At 43.7% G+C, this 19469-nt stretch overlaps 1 protein-coding gene across 1 annotated transcript; it reads right to left on the bottom strand.

Annotated features, from left to right (window-relative positions):
- Positions 1-695: 695 nt before the first annotated feature.
- Positions 696-15537, bottom strand: LOC138976792 (ras-like protein family member 10B). The gene is made up of 3 exons (XM_070349681.1): positions 15273-15537; positions 10542-10790; positions 696-6304 (listed from the first exon to the last, which is right to left on the bottom strand). Exons 1-3 carry the CDS (start codon positions 15405-15407, stop codon positions 6068-6070), a joined length of 621 nt encoding a protein of 206 aa, XP_070205782.1. The 5' UTR covers positions 15408-15537; the 3' UTR covers positions 696-6067.
- Between the last annotated feature and the right edge of the window lie 3932 nt (positions 15538-19469).

Genomic DNA, 19469 nt, shown 5'->3' with positions numbered 1-19469 from the left:
TTGTGAAATGGCAAAGGTTCCCCCGGTAGAGCAGTTAAAAAGTGATTTGGGACTTTTTTTTCTCCTCCCTTCAGAGTCATCCGATTCTTCCCGCGGCAAGATGGCCAGAGCACTGGTCCCAAAGTTACCAAAACGGTTGGTTTGGCACTGTGATTTATGCTACGTTCACACAAAAATCGATATTTGCCAGACACGGAAATTGGAAATTTAATGCTTGCCGTAAAGGTTTGCACCGAACGGTGGGGTACATTAAACTGCTTGGTTGCCTTACTGATAAAGTACTCAAGCTCCCCCTCCCATCCCCCCTCCCCCTCCTCGCTCCCCTCTAAACTTTGTTAGGCTCACTTGTCCCCCTTCTCTCCTTTTGACTTCTTTCCTTCACATTCACAGAAATACCACTCTTTAGCAAAACATCCACACAGACATACATTTATCGTCTTTTTAGATGGGCAACAAACGCGTACCCAAAATATTACCCCCCCATCCCCGCCACACACACACACACAGACGCAAGCACGCACGCACACACACCCACACACGCACGCACACACACACACACACGCACGCACACACACACATTTACACACACAAACACACACACACATACACACGCACACACACACACACACACACACACACACACACACACACACACTCTCTCTCTCTCACCAACAAGCCGAGTCGTATCGCATTAGCAAGGACTGATTGCACTTTATTCGCCATACAAAACGTCACTACATCGACAACGACACGGACATTGTGTAATACAATGAACATCGTGTAATACAATGAACATCGTGTAACACAAAGCAGACACATGTCCCACTGTAAGGCTTACACCCTGTTCATACAGACACTCAAATAACGAACAGACAAGCAAACAAACAATTAAAACGATACCGACTGAAACTGAAGCCAAGAAAAAAAGTTAACGCATCGTAAATGTGCATGGCTGCTGTTAAATCGCTCAATAATTCACTTAATCAAGTCTTATTTTGCATACTGACTAAGGTATTCTTTCTGCAGTTGTTGTCGTTGTTGCTGCCACTGTTGTAGTAGTTGCTTATCTTGTTGGATATCTTGTTGGACGTGCTGTTGATGTTTTGGCTTCGTCGTGGAGAAGAGTTTGGCTGACCCGTGGTGGCCTGAGCAAGTGCAGCGTAACGTAAACAAGACCCACAGAAGCAAAACACAAAAAAGTCACAAATATTTCGACCCAGCGGTTTTTTTAAGTGCACAGACAAACAAACATTGATTACAGAAAAAAAGACTTAGCTCGCAAAAGATGCAGCCGCTTGGGAAGAAGACACATATCTTCCCTTCTGTTACACCATATGGTGTCTTCTCCCCAAGCGGCTGCACCTTTTGCGAGCTAAGTCTTTTTTGTTTAATCAATATTAAACATTAAATATTAAATATTTAATTAATATTTAACGTTTACACGCCCCTGAGGAAGGCCTGGCAACAGGTCGAAAATTTGGGCTGCCACTTGAAATTCTTTGTTTGGCTTTTCTTTTCCTTGATTTTGTTATAAAAAAAAAATCAGGAACAAACAATTCCAATATGCCAGGCTCTCTCTATGCGTTCACACTTTCTTTCTTTATTTGGTGTTTAACGTCGTTTTCAACCGTTCAAGGTTATATCGCGACGGATGCGTTCACACATGTATCGTCATAAATGGCTACACGGGAGAGATGGTCAGTCAGCTGTCAGACGAAATGACACTGTGGGACAGAGCGACAAGAACAACGCCACAAGACTACGGGATACAATCGAGGTGAGAAGAACTTAAGCACATTCCCCACAGGGCGGTAGGAAACTAAACTGTGCAATACAAAACAATATTGGGACATCTTTCGTATCCAAACTAACGCATTCATTTTTCTTGTTATTTCATTCAAGCATTCCATGCTGTTTAAAGCACTCAACTTGGCTATTTGTAACACTGTTCGGATCAAAGATTTCTTTTACTGTGGTCACGTGACCGTCACGCAATCTTGGGGGTAACCTTATTTCGGCGGCCTTCATGTGATCCCTGTATAAGAAATCTTCGATCCGAAAAAAGGACTAGATAGCCATACTGAGTGCCTTAAATGGCATAACAAACGTGTATGATTGAACTGATACGGGAATGAATGTTTTAGTTGGGGTAGAACATTTTTTGCAATGGTTGTTTAACAGTACCCGCTATTACGAGCTAGTCGTGTGACAGAGAGTTTTCTTGCACACGAGACTGTAGATGTTTCACGACGGCTTTAGCCGGAGTGAAACAGCAGCAGTCGAGTGTGCAAGAAAACTCTCTGTCACACGACTAGCTCGTAATGGCGATTATGTCTCACAGCTTCAACAGAGGAGAGAACAAACACGTTTTGCGTACTCACGCTTGATAAACCTAAACACAGGAGCAGCCATTGTGGAGAGATCTACTTTTTGACGAAAGTGACCGAACAACTATAAATGACGTCTCGGAATATGTGAATGACGTCACAGTCATCGTCACAGTCTGTATCTTTTGAAGCATCGCAATCTTCATGACGTCTTTCTGTGTCTGCATCCGCGAAATGTTTGTTCTTTCCGGGATCTTTGTCATCTATGTTCACAACTCTCCTTATTGTGTCAGACTAACAGGCCTCCTGAGCGAGCCACTTTCCAAGGGCAGCTAAATTCGCGTATGGAAACAGTACTGTCGTCTGGGATGCCGTTTTCAGTATTCTGAGCGTTGAAGAATTTGTAAAGAGAAGAAACGATAACAGCAGGAGAAATAAAAGTCGTGTGTGCATTTTGGGGTTTTTGGGGGGACGATTTCGAGTTTGAATCCGTTCTTGCACATGCTCCAAAGCGCGTAACATACAATCTTGCACACGTTTGCTTTAGTAGTGGCAAAGAAGGAAAGCGTGTGACATTTTATAATCACGAGGACCGTCCCTTGCGTGGAGTCAACATCTTTAGTTTGACAACACGCCACTACACGAGATTGATCACACTGGTTGTTTTGAACTCAATACAAGCTGTCAGCACTGTCTAGTTTAACAACAAGCCACTACACGAGATTGATCACACTGGTTGTTTTGAACTCAATACAAGCTGTCAGCACTGTCTAGTTTAACAACAAGCCACTACACGAGATTGATCACACTGGTTGTTTTGAACTCAATACAAGCTGTCAACACTGTCTAGTTTGACAACACGCCACTACACGAGATTGATCACACTGGTTGTTTTGAGCTCAATACAAGCTGTCAACACTGTCTAGTTTAACAACAAGCCACTACACGAGATTGATCACACTGGTTGTTTTGAACTCAATACAAGCTGTCAACACTGTCTAGTTTAACAACAAGCCACTACACGAGATTGATCACACTGGTTGTTTTGAACTCAATACAAGCTGTCAACACTGTCTGGTTTAACAACAAGCCACTACACGAGATTGTTCACACTGGTTGTTTTGAACTCAATACAAGCTGTCAGCACTGTCTAGTTTAACAACAAGCCACTACACGAGATTGATCACACTGGTTGTTTTGAACTCAATACAAGCTGTCAACACTGTCTAGTTTGACAACACGCCACTACACGAGATTGATCACACTGGTTGTTTTGAACTCAATACAAGCTGTCAGCACTGTCTAGTTTAACAACAAGCTACTACACGAGATTGATCACACTGGTTGTTTTGAACTCTATACAAGCTGTCAGCACTGTCTAGTTTAACAACAAGCCACTACACGAGATTGTTCACACTGGTTGTTTTGAACTCAATACGAGCTCTCAACACTGTCTAGTTTAACAACAAGCCACTACACGAGATTGATCACACTGGTTGTTTTGAACTCAATACGAGCTGTCAACACTGTCTAGTTTAACAACAAGCCACTACACGAGATTGATCACACTGGTTGTTTTGAACTCAATACAAGCTGTCAGCACTGTCTAGTTTAACAACAAGCCACTACACGAGATTGATCCCACTGGTTGTTTTGAGCTCAACGACACGCAATTTTGAAACAAAATCACAGGACCACTCGCATTCACTATAGTGTGAACATCAACGGGAAAATATCAGACAGTCTATAATACATTATAAACATCATGCACGGCGACAGCTTCACTGACACAAACACATATTCTCTCTCTCTCTATCTCTCTCTCTCTCTCTCTCTCCGCTCCCTCTCTCTCTCTCCACCACAAACTGATGCACACACGCTCGCGCGGTTTTTTGGCTTTGAACTAACATGGCGCCATCTATGTCTATGACATAACGGAAGACTGTCTCGGGAATGATTGCCATATTTAACGCTTGTTTCTTTTTCCGTTCTGCAGTAAAGATATGTTTCTATCTTTGGGATGTCTCGGCATTCTGAAAGCCCCTCAATTCTCCATTGAGACTTCAAATGAACCGTGTTTTCAAAGAAATATTTTGAAGAATCTAATCATCTGATCTTGTCTGAGGGGGCTAAAGCCTTTAACCTATGATCACTTGAAACAAAATTAGAACAAAACCAAACAAACAAAACAAAAACAAATGCATAAACAGCAGTCTGCGACATAGTACCGTAAAATCTGAACAAGTTTTGGCGATTGGATGAAAATGTACACATACTTTGATTTGGAATGCTATCCGTTGCCATCAGTGTAAAGAGGTGTCCTTGTGGCGAAGGGGATGGTTTCCGGACAATGTCTGAACAGAATGGAATGATGAGGAAAGCGAAGTTATAGCCAAATTAAGGCCAGAGATGGCACACAATTCTAGTCCCAAAACGTGTTTTGGGTTCTCAGCATTTTTACGTACTTTGAACACTATAGAATCATTGTGCAATGTAATTTTGACATTGTCGACATCTTCCTTGCAATAAATTGATCATATTCAACGTATTTTATTAACATTTGACACCATTTTGAAAACGTTTAACGCTGTTTTCTTGGAATCGTTTGTTTCAGCAGATGCGCCGTCATTGGGACATATTCATCTTCTGAACTAACTGTCCAATCTTTTTGCTCTTTTTTTTCTCACCAGAAATGGTGTCTTTGTCCAGTTACAGAGATACAGTTTAAGAATGACCAAAGAATGATTATAGAAATTCTGTCAAAGTACAAAAACGTGCCCTTTTTTCGAAAATTTATTTTGTGCCTATGATATTAACCCAGAAAATAAAATACGTTTATAAATTCAAAGAAGTTGCTCTGGTGTTGCATCAAGGGACCCTTTCAGAGTAAAATAAAACAGACGGCAAAGTTCTATCTTTATTTTTCCTGGAAGAAGTATCAGTCTCAAAATCTACATGTTTTATCAAAAACGTCAATTTTGACCCATAATTCATTCAAATATCCCCTTCAGGGACAAAAAAACACGTTGTCTCAGGAATTTTATGAAGAACCTTGAAACAAATCCTGAAAAGCTTTCCAAAGAAACAAAACTTAATTTCCGTGCCATCTCTGGCCTTACTTTTTTTTACCTGTTTTCGCTTTCTTCGTACAGACATGGATAGCACGATTCTGTCGTTGCACGTTATCTCCTGGGATAGCAGCCCGAATTTCCTTGAGGCAAACCCCCAAGGGCGATAAAATATATATACCAAAAACCAAAATCATTATCCTGTAGTCAGCGAAAAGAGAATTCGAAGCTACGCCAGATTCAACGTCGATTAATCCCATGACGTTACAATATTCGGAATGATGCACAACTACAATATTCCCAATTAAATTTTGGCACTGAAGACATCAGCACTCGCGTAGCACACAGAATCAGCAACACCAATGACGTCAAACCAAACTAATCACAGCGAACTTGAAAATGATTCACACAGTCACGTTGACGCAAACTTCACGAGCGACGTCACACAAAGTGGAGTCCAGTGACGTAAGAGGGAGAGCTGACGTCATAAGATGAGGCATCGATTATGTCTCAAGGCGTCCCGTCACGAACGACGTCACACAAAGTGGAGTCCAGTGACGTAAGAGGGAGAGCTGACGTCACAAGATGAGGCATCGATTACGTCCCAAGGCGTCCGGTCACGAACGACGTGACACAAAGTGGAGTCCAGTGACGTAGGAGGGAGAGCTGACGTCACAAGATGAGGCATCGATTACGTCTCAAGGCGTCCTGCACGCGCACAGAGGTGGGCTTGTGCCCGTGGTCAATGTAGTCCACTGTCTTCATGAGTTCCTTGAAGAGCAGCATGATGTGCCAGTTGAACTTGGCGGAGCACTCGATGTAGCCACACTTCCACTGCTTCTTGACCAGCTGGGCCACCTCCCTCCTCGGCATGCCGCGCTCCTCCGAAAGGTCGTGCTTGTTGCCCACCTGCAATCAAATCAAATCAAATCAAATCAAATCAACTTGATTATCTCACGTGGAAAATTTGCAGTGGTGGAGCATGTAACATAAGGGCAAACTAAAGGCTACTCCAACATAATACGTTATTTGTATTTTTGACCAAAATATTGCATTTTACACAGATCGAGACAGCCAGGATGATGTGTGTAGAAGGTCATATTTTGGTCAAAAATACAAATAGCGTTTTTGCATCTATCGATTCTGGTTAGAATTCCTTTTAGTTTTTACGATTGAATGGACACAATTATGCACTATTTTGTAGTCTCGGCTGGTAGCCTAAATATGAAGTTTTGTCGGCCTCCGACATCACATGGCTCAAAGAAGGGAAATACAATGTTCAATCGATATATTAATATTATATTTAGATGTATATACTAATTGGTAACATTTTTCTGAACTAAAACACCTCTCTGCATTAAAAAAATAAGACCCCGTGTGAAGCGCCCCTTCGACAGCATCGGCGTTACAACACCAAAGCCTGTAGTTGTTAGTTTATATGCAGTATGTTTGCGAAAACGGTTGTCTTCTCAAGAGATGTAAATTTCGTACATTTGTGCGTTCGTAACTTTTCAGTCGCCAAAAGTAGTGCCACAAAAGTGTACCTTCTCAACCCATGAGCTATCGAGGATTCGGGCTGGTTGCTGGGTAGTTATGCTTTGGTTGCTGGGGGTGCTTTTCAATAATAGACACCCCTTCCAGTTATCAGATGGAAAGAATGAGAGGGGGGGGGGGGAATTCAAGCTGATATCTACTGTGTCAGATTTAGTGCTGTGCATAGTTTCAACCCACCCGGTAGCTCAGTTGGTAGAGCACTGGACTTGTGATCTAAAGGTCGCAGGTTCGAATTCGGGCCGGGACGGACACGGGTCAACTTTATGTGCAGACCCAGAGACGGAAGCCATGTCCCACCCCCGTGTCATCACAATGGCACGTAAAAGACCTTGGTCATTCTGCCATAAGTGCAGGTGGCTGAATACACCTAAACACGCAGACACCTGGGTAGCGCGACTCCGTTGCTGCTAGCTTTCCACTGGGAGGAAGCGACCCGAATTTCCCAGCGATGGGACAATAAAGTAATGAAAATGAAAAAAAAAAAAAAAATGAAAGCACCATGGCCTTGTTGACGATGACAACAACCAGAGATTCCATGGCAAGGGATAACATCTCAACTGTCTCTAATTCGGTGGAGGCGTTCACACGAAGTGCCGTCGAGTTGTTGACATTTGCAAAGGCCAAAACGGTTTAACGCACGCTCGCATTGTTTTAATTCAGTGGAGGCGCCATTTGTCTTCAAGGCATATCGCGACCTTCCTGCTTCGGGCTTCATCAACAAACATAAATCACCCGGGTAACGATGTTAACTGCGAGACACCGTAAGCCACCTTTAGACCGCAAATAATGATGTTCCAGCATTGGTCTTCACTGTTCCCTCTCTGTGCTTCTTTTTACATTTAGTCAAGTTTTGACTAAATGTTTTAACATAGAGGGGGAATCGAGACGAGGGTCGTGGTGTATGTGTGTGTGTGTGTGTGTGTGTGTGTGTGTGTGTGTGTGTGTGTGTGTGTGTGTGTGTGTGTGTGTCTGTCTGTGTGTGTGTCTGTGTGTGTGTGTATGTGTGTAGAGCGATTCAGACCAAACTACTGGACCGATCTTTATGAAATTTGACATGAGAGTTTCTGGGAATGATATCCCCGGATTTTTGTTTGTTTTGTTTTGATAAATGTCTTTGATGACGTCATATCCGGCTTTTGTAAAAGTTGAGGCGGCACTGTCACACCCTCATTTTTCAATCAAATTGATTGAAATTTTGGCAAAGCAATCTTCGACGAAGGCCGGACTTTGGTATTGCATTTGAGCTTGGTGGCTTAAAACATAATTAATGAATTTGGTCATTAAAAATCGGAAACTTGTCATTACATTTTTCTTTTTTTAAACGATCCAAAAACAATTTCATCTTATTCTTCGTCATTTTCTGATTCCAAAAACATATACATATGTTACATTTGGATTACAAACAAGCTCTGAAAATTAAAAATATGAAAATTATTATTAAAATTAATTGTCCGAAATCGAGTTAGAAACAATTTCATCTTATTTCTTGTCGGTCCCTGATTCCAAAAACATATAGATATGATATGTTTGGATTAAAAACAAACTCAGTACGCTAAAAAGAATAGAGATACAGGAAAGCGTGTTATCCTACTCAGCGCGAACATTACCGCACTATTCTGGCTTGTCGATTTCACTGCCTTTGCCACGAGCGGTGGACTGACGAAACAACGAGTATGCGGTCTTGGTGAAAAAATGCAGTGCGTTCAGTTTCATTCTGTGAGTTCGACAGCTTGACTAAATGTTGTTATTTCGCCTTACGCGACTTGCTTGTTACTACTTCTTCTTTCTTTCTTTCTTTATTTGGTGTTTAACGTCGTTTTCAACCACGAAGGTTATATCGCGACGGGGGAAGGGGGGAGATGGGATAGAGCCACTTGTCAATTGTTTCTTGTTCACAAAAGCACTAATCCAAAATTTGCTCCAGGGGCTTGCAACGTAGTACAATATATTACCTTACTGGGAGAATGCAAGTTTCCAGTACAAAGGACTTAACATTTCTTACATACTGCTTGACTAAAATCTTTACAAAAATTGACTATATTCTATACAAGAAACACTTAACAAGGGTAAAAGGAGAAACAGAATCCGTTAGTCGCCTCTTAATCTTACGACATGCTGGGAAGCATCGGGTAAATTCTTTCTCGTCCCAACCAACATGGGACTCCCCCTAACCCGCGGGGGGTTACTTCTTCTTCTACGTTCTTGAACAAAAACTCCAACGTATACTCGTGTGGTTTTGTTGTTGCAAGAGTGGGGTTTTCCGTGCATGACCGTTTTCACCCCACCATTCAGGCAGCCATACGCCGCTTTCGGGCTATGAATGATTGGTATTTTTGTGTTTCTATAACCCTCCGAACTCTGACATAGATTCTGGGATCTTTTCCGTGCGCACTTGGTCTTGTGCTTGCGTGTACACAGGAAGGGAGATAAGCCAATGGTAGGTCTGCACCAAAAGTTAACCTGGGAGATTTAAAACATCTCCACCCTTAACCATCAGGGCGCAGGCGGGATTTGAACATTCAACCTTCCGCTTCTTAGGCCGACGTCTCATCTACTACACCATCTACTACGCCATCTACTACGCCATCTACTACGCCATCTACTACGCCATCTACTACGCCATCTACTACGCCATCTACTACGCCAATGCGCCCTACCTTTCTTGTTACAGTTTTTATCAACCAACAGCTAGAAGATCCCCAACACACTGACGTTGATGAGATCTGCTTAATGCAGGAGAGAACAAAAATGCTCTTTTCTATCTGATTTTAAGCCACGATGCTTAAAGCCATATGTACTCGATGACTATACACGCTAATTGCTTTACCAACAGCTGGAGACATGCTAAATTAAGTTCCCTGCAAAATATTGTGGTCTAGGACCCCTTCAATGTTGAGATATGTTAATTTTCATTTTGATCTGGATCGTCCTATTTATAGATTTGCCAACAGAGGTAGCGTTGACGCAAGGGAAATAACTCCGCGTCTTTGTTTACATCCAAAGTTTTTGAGACTCTAAAACAAGCTGTAATGCATGTATATGGTCCGCGCATGGCGACATATCGTCATTACATGGTCTTATGGTGCGTTTGACATCGAACTACACTTTGTAAACACGGGAGCGCGTACATATGCCTTTAAATGTCAAGGAGAAAAAAAAGGGAAATGGTTCCGGATATGGCACAAATGTGTAAAAACTTACTATCAAACAGCCCATAAATGTAATTGGAAGACATCAAATCTTCGTCCTAAACAGAAACTAATCAAATCTATATATTTACATAAAAATGAAAAAGTATGAAGTGAATTAAAAAATTCAATAAAAGAATACGATGGTTTGAAAATAATAAAAATATCTATGAAATAATCAAATGCTAAAAGGTTGAAACAATTAGTTAAATAAAAAGTAACAGAACACACAGACACACACACACACACACACACACACACACACACACACACACACACACACACACACACACAACACACACACACACACACACAACACACACACACACACTCACACACACACACACACACACACACACACACACACACACACACACAATCTCAAGACTTAACGCCATACTTACAACAAAAATAGGGACGTCGTGCATGTCACGTGACTCCAGGATCTGTTCCCGGATGTTCTTGATGTACTGAAAGCTGTCCTCGCTGGTGATGTCGTAGACCAGGATGTAGGCCGTGGCGTTGCGCAGCCCGTACCCCCGGAAGTCTGTCCACTCGTACAGCGAGCTGACTGGGAAGTATGGGATGTAGGGGCAGTCTATGATGCGGACCTCGTACAGGTGATCGTTGATAATGACTGCCGGACAGAACACCTGGAGAGAGAGATAGCAAAGTATGGGATGTAGGGGCAGTCTATGATGCGGACCTCGTACAGGTGATCGTTGATAATGACTGCCGGACAGAACACCTGGAGAGAGAGATAGCAAAGTATGGGATGTAGGGGCAGTCTATGATGCGGACCTCGTACAGGTGATCGTTGATAATGACTGCCGGACAGAACACCTGGAGAGAGAGATAGCAAAATAGGGGATGTAGGGGCAGTCTATAGAACACCTGAGGAGAGATAGCAATGCATGGGCAGTCTACGACACGGACCTTGAACAGGTGATCGTTGAAAATTGACAGCTCTTACTGAATGCCATGTCAGGTCTTGCTTTTGCAGATTGCTAACTGTAACAAGCAAAATGTCGAGTAGTATAAAGCAGGGCAACTGTAACAATAATTCAAAGTTTATTGTCCCAGTTCTTTTATTTTCAGTTCTAAGAACAGTTGTAAGCTGACTGTCCCGTTAACGTACGGTGCTGAAAATGCCTCACACATACCATGGCTATAATATTTCGGTATCAGGACACTTATCAAAGACGTGTATGCAATGTCGTGAAATAAATTCATGTCCTCGGTCGTTTCAAACGTCAACCGTTTTATTGATCTTTTGTACACAGGCTTTATTTGTACAATAATAATAATAATAATTGTCAGTAAGTACTGGTGTCACATGACTGATGTGAACCAGTTGATTGGCTAATGGCGATGCGCTAAAACTGTTAGCGCACTCTTGGAGTGCGCTAACTTTTCCACAGAGCGTATTCTTCCGCCCTTTGCCTAAGCGAGACTGTGCTCTCATCCTCAGAATTAATTAATGACGTGTAGCTTATATTCTCCACAATACCAAAATACTATAAATTCCTGCTTCTCAATTAAAGCAGAAGTGTTTTTTTTCTGACAGATTGCATGTGCCTGTGCCACAGTTGCCACTATCTAAAAATAGAACCCGCTGTGTCTATTTTTCAGTTTCGACTTGCGAAGAATCTTCTCATAATTATGCCGTAGCTTATTATCCACATTACCAAATGATGAGTTAGTATACAATTCCCAGCAGCTAACAGAAAACACAAGTGTTATTCGATAACGTACCACTGAACTAGATCAGCATTTGGAATATATACGTAGCAGACTAGATTACACTGAAATACGACTGCATCAGTTCAGTAAATGAATGGTTTCCGAATTATTATTTCAAGGCAACAACAATCGGAATCGAAAACGTGTAGGGTTAAGAACGTTCTTACCATGTATAAAACTTATTACCAGCGTGCCTCATGCGTGCAGACGAGCAATTGTTGTTTTTGAAATGAGACTGCAGTGCAGTGCCGTGGTTCGCTTGCCCTTGCCGCCCTAGCAGACGACATAAACCTCGCAGCAAATTAACATGTTGGGCAAATGTGAACAAGCAAACGATGGGGACATACTACGTGTAGGGTTCACAGCATTCTTACGGTTCATATATCATAGTACCAGTCTCCCCGATGAGTGAAGATACAACAGAAGAAACATACCACATTTACTTTGAAAATCCGAGTCTGCTAACCGTGGCCTTGGCCGGAGTCAATTCAAGGGGCAACACTCTGCACAGTCAATCTGTCGAAGCTCGATGAAGGTTTCGAATCGCAAATAATTAAGAGTACAGTCCTTTCTCCGAGTTTAAATGAGGTCTCTGTGAAAGGTCATCACTTTTTAGCTTAACGCTTCACTGGAATTTACCAACAGAAATTAAAACAAGAGTTTGCGTGTGACGAAAGGACGACACACTTGAGACAGCCCACACAAAAGTAGATCCAGTGACACAAACCTGACCACACAGTTACGCCTATCCAAATGCGCGTTGCAAAATGTGCGCTTTGAATCTTCTTTTTTCTCTGGCGGTACTGACAATATCGTTATTGAAACAATCCCAGTGCACTAAGGGATTTATAGAGCAAATCTCGAAAATAATTATTGAACTCAGCGCTATGCGCTTCGTTCAATAATGAATTTTCTCGATTTGCTCTATAAATCCCTTAGTGCACTGGGATGTCTCAATAACTTAAATAATAATAATAATAATAATAATAATAATAATAATAATAATAATAATAATAATAATAATAATAATAAAACATTCTATTATAGCGCTGTTCACCGCCAAATGGCAGTCTCATGGCGCTTTACATTAGACATTAAAATTCAACATTTTACATATAAAGAGTTTCCTCGTAGGAAATAACATACAAGCATAAAAAATAAAAAAATAAACCTTCATAGACAACGACCACTTATAGTTCTATAAAATAATCTAGAAAAATTGTTTTTAAAAAGATGAAAATACATAAGATAAGTAATAGACACATAGTTACACATAAAAAGTCTGACAATAAAACAGAACTTACATAAAAGCGTACAGATCTAAAACAGAACGAAGATGTAACACAGACTGTGGGGCAACAAATAACACAACTAACAACAGGCATACTGTGTTATAATAATGCAAGTGATTCGGAACAGGGTAACAATGGCATAACGGTCAATTATGTTGACCCTGGTCAATGAATGGAAGGAAGCGGTCCGTGCGAGAGAAAGAACGAGGACAAGACACGTGCAGAATATCCTAGTTCCACGTTCATCAGCCGACTTTTACTTTCTTTCTTTATTAATTTTGGTGTTTAACGTCGTTTTCAACCACGAAGGTTATATCGCGACGGGACTTTTACTAGACTTCGGATTCTCACTTCCAGGTGCAATGAGCCCCTGTGGCTCTCACTCCTGCCTCAGGCATCTATACATTTGATATTGTACCAAGTTACATTGACCTTCTTGCAAAGTTGCCGGGCAATGAGTCAACCATTGCGAATGACTTGTGTTCATTGTCCGGGCTGGACAGGGTAAGACTTGATCAGGCCCTGCACGTCAACTGATTACATCAAAAGTCTACATGGAGGTCTACTTGTCTCGACAAGAGAGACAATTATTTTAATCTTAGGTAGTTTACGCCAAGACATTGTGTTTGGCAGTGTTTAGATTACGTAAGAAAATTGTAAAACATGGTACTTGGTTCTGTTTTGGCATGTCGCACACAGCCTTTTTTTTTTCTTCAACAGTTTTTTATTCAGGCAAACACAGATTTACAATGACAAATTAAAAGCATTGATAATTATACTGATAGTAAATTGCAGCAATAACAGAGTTAAACACATATGACAAGCTATATGGCAGTTGGTATTGTTATATGTTCAAAGCATACATATCCCGAAATCAGAAATGCATTAACGGCTATTGTGATAGCAAATCACAACATCACCTGTCGTCATCAAACTGTTATTAGCTGTTGCAGTGTTGGTACGGGTTCCATTTTTTAATAAACTGAATTTGCTTCATGAGGATATTGTGAGCATATTTATCAATTTGAGATAAGTTACATAGTTCTCCAGAACATGATCGCGGGGAATGTTAATTTCATTTTGGCGGAAGATGCGAACTGACAAACCGTATACACTTTCGTTTGGCTGGCAACACCAACGGTATGTGTGGTCATGGTCGTGGGTTCGAACCCCGGCCGGGTCATACCTAAGACTTTAAAATTGGCAACCTAGTGGCTGCTCCGCCTGGCGTCTGGCATTATGGGGTTAGTACTAGGACTGGTTGGTCCGGTGTCAGAATAATGTGACTGGGTGAGACATGAAGCCTGTGCTGCGACTTCTGTCTTGTGTGTGGCGCACGTTATATGTCAAAGCAGCACCGCCCTGATATGGCCCTTAGTGGTCGGCTGGGCGTTAAGCAAAAAAAACAAAAAAAAACAACAACAACAACAAAAAAACAATGTGTGGTCATCTGTGGGATAGCTGTATAAACAGTTTGACTGCGTATATCCTTATCAGCGACAAAAAGACAAACCGTTGCTTCAACGGTGCTCGGAGCGGAGCAGCATCTTTAAGGCCCCGCATTCACGCGCCTAGAAATGATCGGCCAGTCCAGTATCACTGCTGACCACCACACCACGACATGGCACAGACAGCTCTCTCTGGGGGACAGCTATGGCGAGATGGTGACCTTGCCACCCCACTGGACAGCTGCAGCTGACCACGACAGCTTTCGTTTCCCAGGGACCAGGACGTGTGACGGCCTGACACTTCTCAGTGATGGCAGACCACTGCCTGGCAATCAACCTGACCACAGGGGCCTTGCCTGCACTAGTCGGGGTCTCTGCCACGCAGGTACGAGTCTAAGTTGACCACCTGTTTAACTTAGCAGGAATGTGTTCATATTGTAGAGAAACACTAAACAAGCACAATAATACCTGTTTCTGTCAAGGGTAGACTCATTCTGCTAAACACACACTAAACAAGCACACTAATACCTGTTTCTTTCAAGGGTAGACTCATTCTGCTAAACACACACTAAACAAGCACAATAATACCTGTTTCTGTCAAGGGTAGACTCATTCTGCTAAACACACACCAAACGCGCACAGTACGGACTACCTGTTTCTGTTCGGTGGGCACGTACTCCTCGGGGAAGTGCTGCATGACGAACTGCTTGACGATGGCCGACTTGCCCACACCGGGCGCACCGAGCACAGCTAGTCGCACACACTGGTAGTCCGTGTCCACGGTCATGTGACTGGAGGCCGCTCCCCATTTGTGGGCCTTGCCCTGCTTGCCGTGGTGCTGGTCCTGGCGGGCTTGTGGTTGCTGTGGTTCCTGGGGCGTGGGCTCCTCCGCATCGTCCCCTGTGTAGCCTGGAGAGTCCTCGAGGTCCGGGGGCAGCGGCAACGGCAGGATGTCGTCGTCGTGCACCTGCTGGTGAGGCGGCAGCGGCGCGGGCTGACGCGGCAGGTGGAGGGGGGAGGGGGAAGGAGAGGGGGAGGCCAGGTAGGAGGGGCCGGGGGCGGGGCTGGCATGGCGGGGAGAGAAGGTGGCCGATGCCGTAGCAACGCTGCAAAGAAAAACAACACAAATATTATTACATGACGCATCAGCATCACCGTTCGTACACGGTGATTCAACACCTCTATTAATACATGAGATATTTGCCCAAACCGGGGTACTGGAATAAACTGGTATTTTGCTTTAACCAATGGTATTGGTTTAAACAGTGATCTATTTATCATTCAATGCCATGATACGTGTACGCAACACAACAAGTTAGATTTCCACACATGCGTGATTTTATGGACACTATTTTGGCGGACATGTTCGCTTACGGCACTCCAACCAATACATATGTATACATATAGGTGCGGTGCAGTGCGGTGCCGGTGCCGTTGCCGTTGTTGTTGTTGGTGTTGGTGTTGGTGTTGTGTGTGTTTGTGTTTCTGTATGCGATCTAATTTTCTTCGATTTCGTTCCTCTGTATGCAGAACACGTCAGAAATACCTCCTTCAATCAATCAATCAATCAATCAATCAATATGAAGCTTATATAGCGCGTATTCCGTGGGTACAGTTCTAAGCGCTTGTCGAAGAGTTGTCAACACAGGACTAACAAAGAAACTAACATCTTCAGACGGACACGAACCCTATCACACACTAGCAAACCCTGGTAAACAAACAACTGTTTAACAACAATGTACACATCAATAGCTAGGTCAAACAAAATAATATTAAGCACAAAGAAAACACATCTCACAGAGCACAGCACAAGAATGTCTTTTGGGGCACAGCACATCACGTCGAGCATGAAAGTCGCAGCCAGCTACGGGAAGAACTGAGTCTTCAACCTACTCTTGAACGCGTCAAGAGAGGGGCTCTGGCGAAGCTCAAGCGGCAGGGAGTTCCAGACGGAGGGGCCCGCGGAGGGAAATGCACGCTGACCAGCAGATGCGAGTTTCGAGCGAGGGATGTGGAGGCGGAGAGGGTCAGCAGCAGAACGAAGGGGACGGTCGGAGGGCTGGGTGTACAGGTCCAGGGAGGATTGAAGGTACTCGGGAGCAGAGTCGTTGAGACACTTGTAGACCAGAGTGGACAGTTTGTAGGAGATTCGGGTGTTGACAGGGAGCCAGTGCAAGGAGCGAAGTAGGGGGGTGATGTGGTCTCGCTTCGTCTTCCTCAACGTCAGCCTGGCAGCGGCGTTCTGGACTCGTTGTAGGCCATGAATGGATGAGGCGGGGAGGCCAGCCAGAAGGGAGTTGCAGTAGTCCAGACGACTGAAGATGAGGGAGACAACCAGCTTGACACAGGCGTCGTGGGTGAGGTAGCGACGGATGGAGGCGATGCGTCGTAGGTGGAAAAAGCAGGTCTTGATGATGAAGGAGATGTGTGTCTGCATGGAGAGAGTGGAGTCGAGAAAGACGCCAAGGCTCTTGACAGCAGGGGAGAATGGAACAGTCGCGTCATCCAGCTGGAGGTCGGTCACAGTGAGGGAAGCAATCTTCTGTCGTGTTCCAACGAGAAGGGCCTCCGTCTTCTCACTGTTCAGCTTCAGCTTGTTCTCAGTCATCCAGTTCTTGATGTCAGTGAAACAACTGGAGATGGATCCAAGGAGATCGTCAACGTCCTCCGGCTTGGCGCTGTTCTGGAGCTGCGTGTCATCGGCAAAGGAGTTGTAGTTCAGGCCGTGGCATTCGATGACCAGGGAGAGGGGTTGGGTGTACAGGGTGAAAAGGACAGGGCCGAGGACAGATCCTTGTGGGACGCCGAAGCGGACAGGGACAGGCTGAGAAGAGAACGAATCAGTGGTGACAGTCTGAGAGCGGTTCTGGAGGTAGTTCCTAAACCAAGAGAGGGCGGTGTCGTGAATGCCGAACGTGGAACTGAGGCGATCGACGAGTAGCTGGTGGTCGATCGTGTCGAAGGCCGCGGAAAGGTCCAGCAGCACAAGGGCAGAGACGAGACCGCTATCTGTTGCGTTCAGGAGGTCCGTGGTGATTCGCAGGAGCGCCGTCTCGGTGCTGTGGTGAGGGCGGTACGCTGACTGGTACACTGGCATCAGCGAGTTCCGAGACAGGTGGGCGCTCAACTGCTCCAGGATGATACGCTCCAGAAGCTTGGAGAGGAAGGGCAGGTTGGACACAGGACGGTAGTTTTTCAACTCCTTCCAAAATGGGGTGGATGGGTGGCGGGGATGGGGGTGGGGGTTTGTACAACTATCTCTTACCACCACCCTTTTCAACCAACAAGTTGAATGAGTTCATCAAACCTGGGCGAAATGGACAGTTGTCACGGTATATCAATGCCACAGCATTACTACGCTTTTTTTCGCTCGACACTGACAGATCGAAGAACGGAACTTCAACTAAGTCTGCAAGAATTCAATTGACAAATAGAGATACTCTATGAAGAAAGACCTGAAGACATACGTCTATCCCCGCTGTGTAGTAAATAAGACGTGTGAAGCCCGACATAAGACAGGGAAGACACGGAGCACTGACGTGAAGCATGTGTCTCTCACAGCACCACCCATCTCTCACAGCACCTCACATCTCGCATGGAATCACCATGAGAGCGCGGCCACCGCATGTTTACGACCTACTTTGTATGCAAACTAATCCAACTTTAATGCAACGTCTCCAAAGTAATCTTCAATCTCATCTTCCGCCCACCCCCTCCCACCCCACTGCATTCCCCCGCTGCCAAGAAAATCTTTCGCCTAGCCTAGTAGAAGAAAAGAGGTATACACAAAACGTAGGGTAGAATTGCATGACAATTATTCCAGATGTAAATGTAATCACGCACCTAGAGTAGCCAGGCACAATTTTCTCACGCAAATCACAAAGTTGTTTCGGGGTTGGGCATCAAGATTGCTGAAAGATCACGGGGTCCGGACACTTTTTGAGTTGCATGTTCTCTCAAATGAAATTTCAACAAATTTTGTATCGATTCGTTTGTGAAAAATCTTTATTGTTTGAGCCTGGGTTGGGGTAAAGAAAGAAAAGAAGAGTGATTGTACAACCGTACTGTCAGTGTGTGTGTGTGTGTGTGTGTGTGTGTGTGTGTGTGTGTGTGTGTGTGTGTGTTTGTGTATATATATCTATATGTGTGTGTGTGTGTGTGTGTGTGTGTGTGTGTGTGAGGGAAATTTGTGTGTTTCTCCCTCTCTCTCTCTCTCTCTCTCTCTCTTTCTCTCTCTCTCTCACTCTCTCTCTCTCTCTGTGTGTGTGTGTGTGTGTGTGTGTGTGTGTGTGTGTGTGTGTGTGTGTGTGTGTGTGTGTGTGTGTGTGTGTGTGTGTGTGTTGTATTGAGTGCGAACGTGATTGCAGGCATGCGGCGCGCGTGTGTGTGCGAGTCGACTTTTCTTTTCCTTTGTATTATATTGACATACATACATGTACATTTCAATGTTCTATCATGCATTATGTATTCGTATAGGTAATGTTGTAATTAGGAATACTGTATGATTGCGATTGACAATTGTCCTTTTATTGTCTTTATTTTGATGTCTTAGTTTAGCAGGGACAGATTGTAAGACTAGCCTTGAGCCTAAAATCTCCATCCTTGAGTAATAAAGATCGTTCGTTCGTTCGTTCTCTCTCTCTCTCTCTCTCACATGCTTCTGGTGGCCGTCTCTGGAACGCTCTTCCGAATGCCTTACGGGAAGCTACCAGCACAGATTCTTTCAAAAACAAATATATATCCCATTTAATGAAAATAGTATATTCTTGATTGTTATGTCCTTTGGGACACAGTCACTCACTTTTGATTTATTGTTTTGTTCACGAAATTATGATGTTCTGCATAATAT

This window comes from Littorina saxatilis, linkage group LG9 (assembly GCF_037325665.1).
Source record: "Littorina saxatilis isolate snail1 linkage group LG9, US_GU_Lsax_2.0, whole genome shotgun sequence".
Lineage (NCBI taxonomy): Eukaryota > Metazoa > Mollusca > Gastropoda > Littorinimorpha > Littorinidae > Littorina > Littorina saxatilis.
Note: the sequence above shows the minus strand (reverse complement) of the source record. Positions and strands in the feature narration are given on the sequence as shown.

Excerpts from the sequence above, each read along its gene's own strand:
- LOC138976792 (XM_070349681.1), bottom strand. The coding sequence starts at position 15,407 with ATGACCGTGGACACGGACTACCAGTGTGTGCGACTAGCTGTGCTCGGT. Across the intron at positions 10,791-15,272 it reads TGCCCACCGAACAGAAACAG|GTGTTCTGTCCGGCAGTCAT; the intron begins GTAGTCCGTACT and ends CTCTCTCTCCAG. Across the intron at positions 6,305-10,541 it reads ACGACGTCCCTATTTTTGTT|GTGGGCAACAAGCACGACCT; the intron begins GTAAGTATGGCG and ends ATTTGATTGCAG.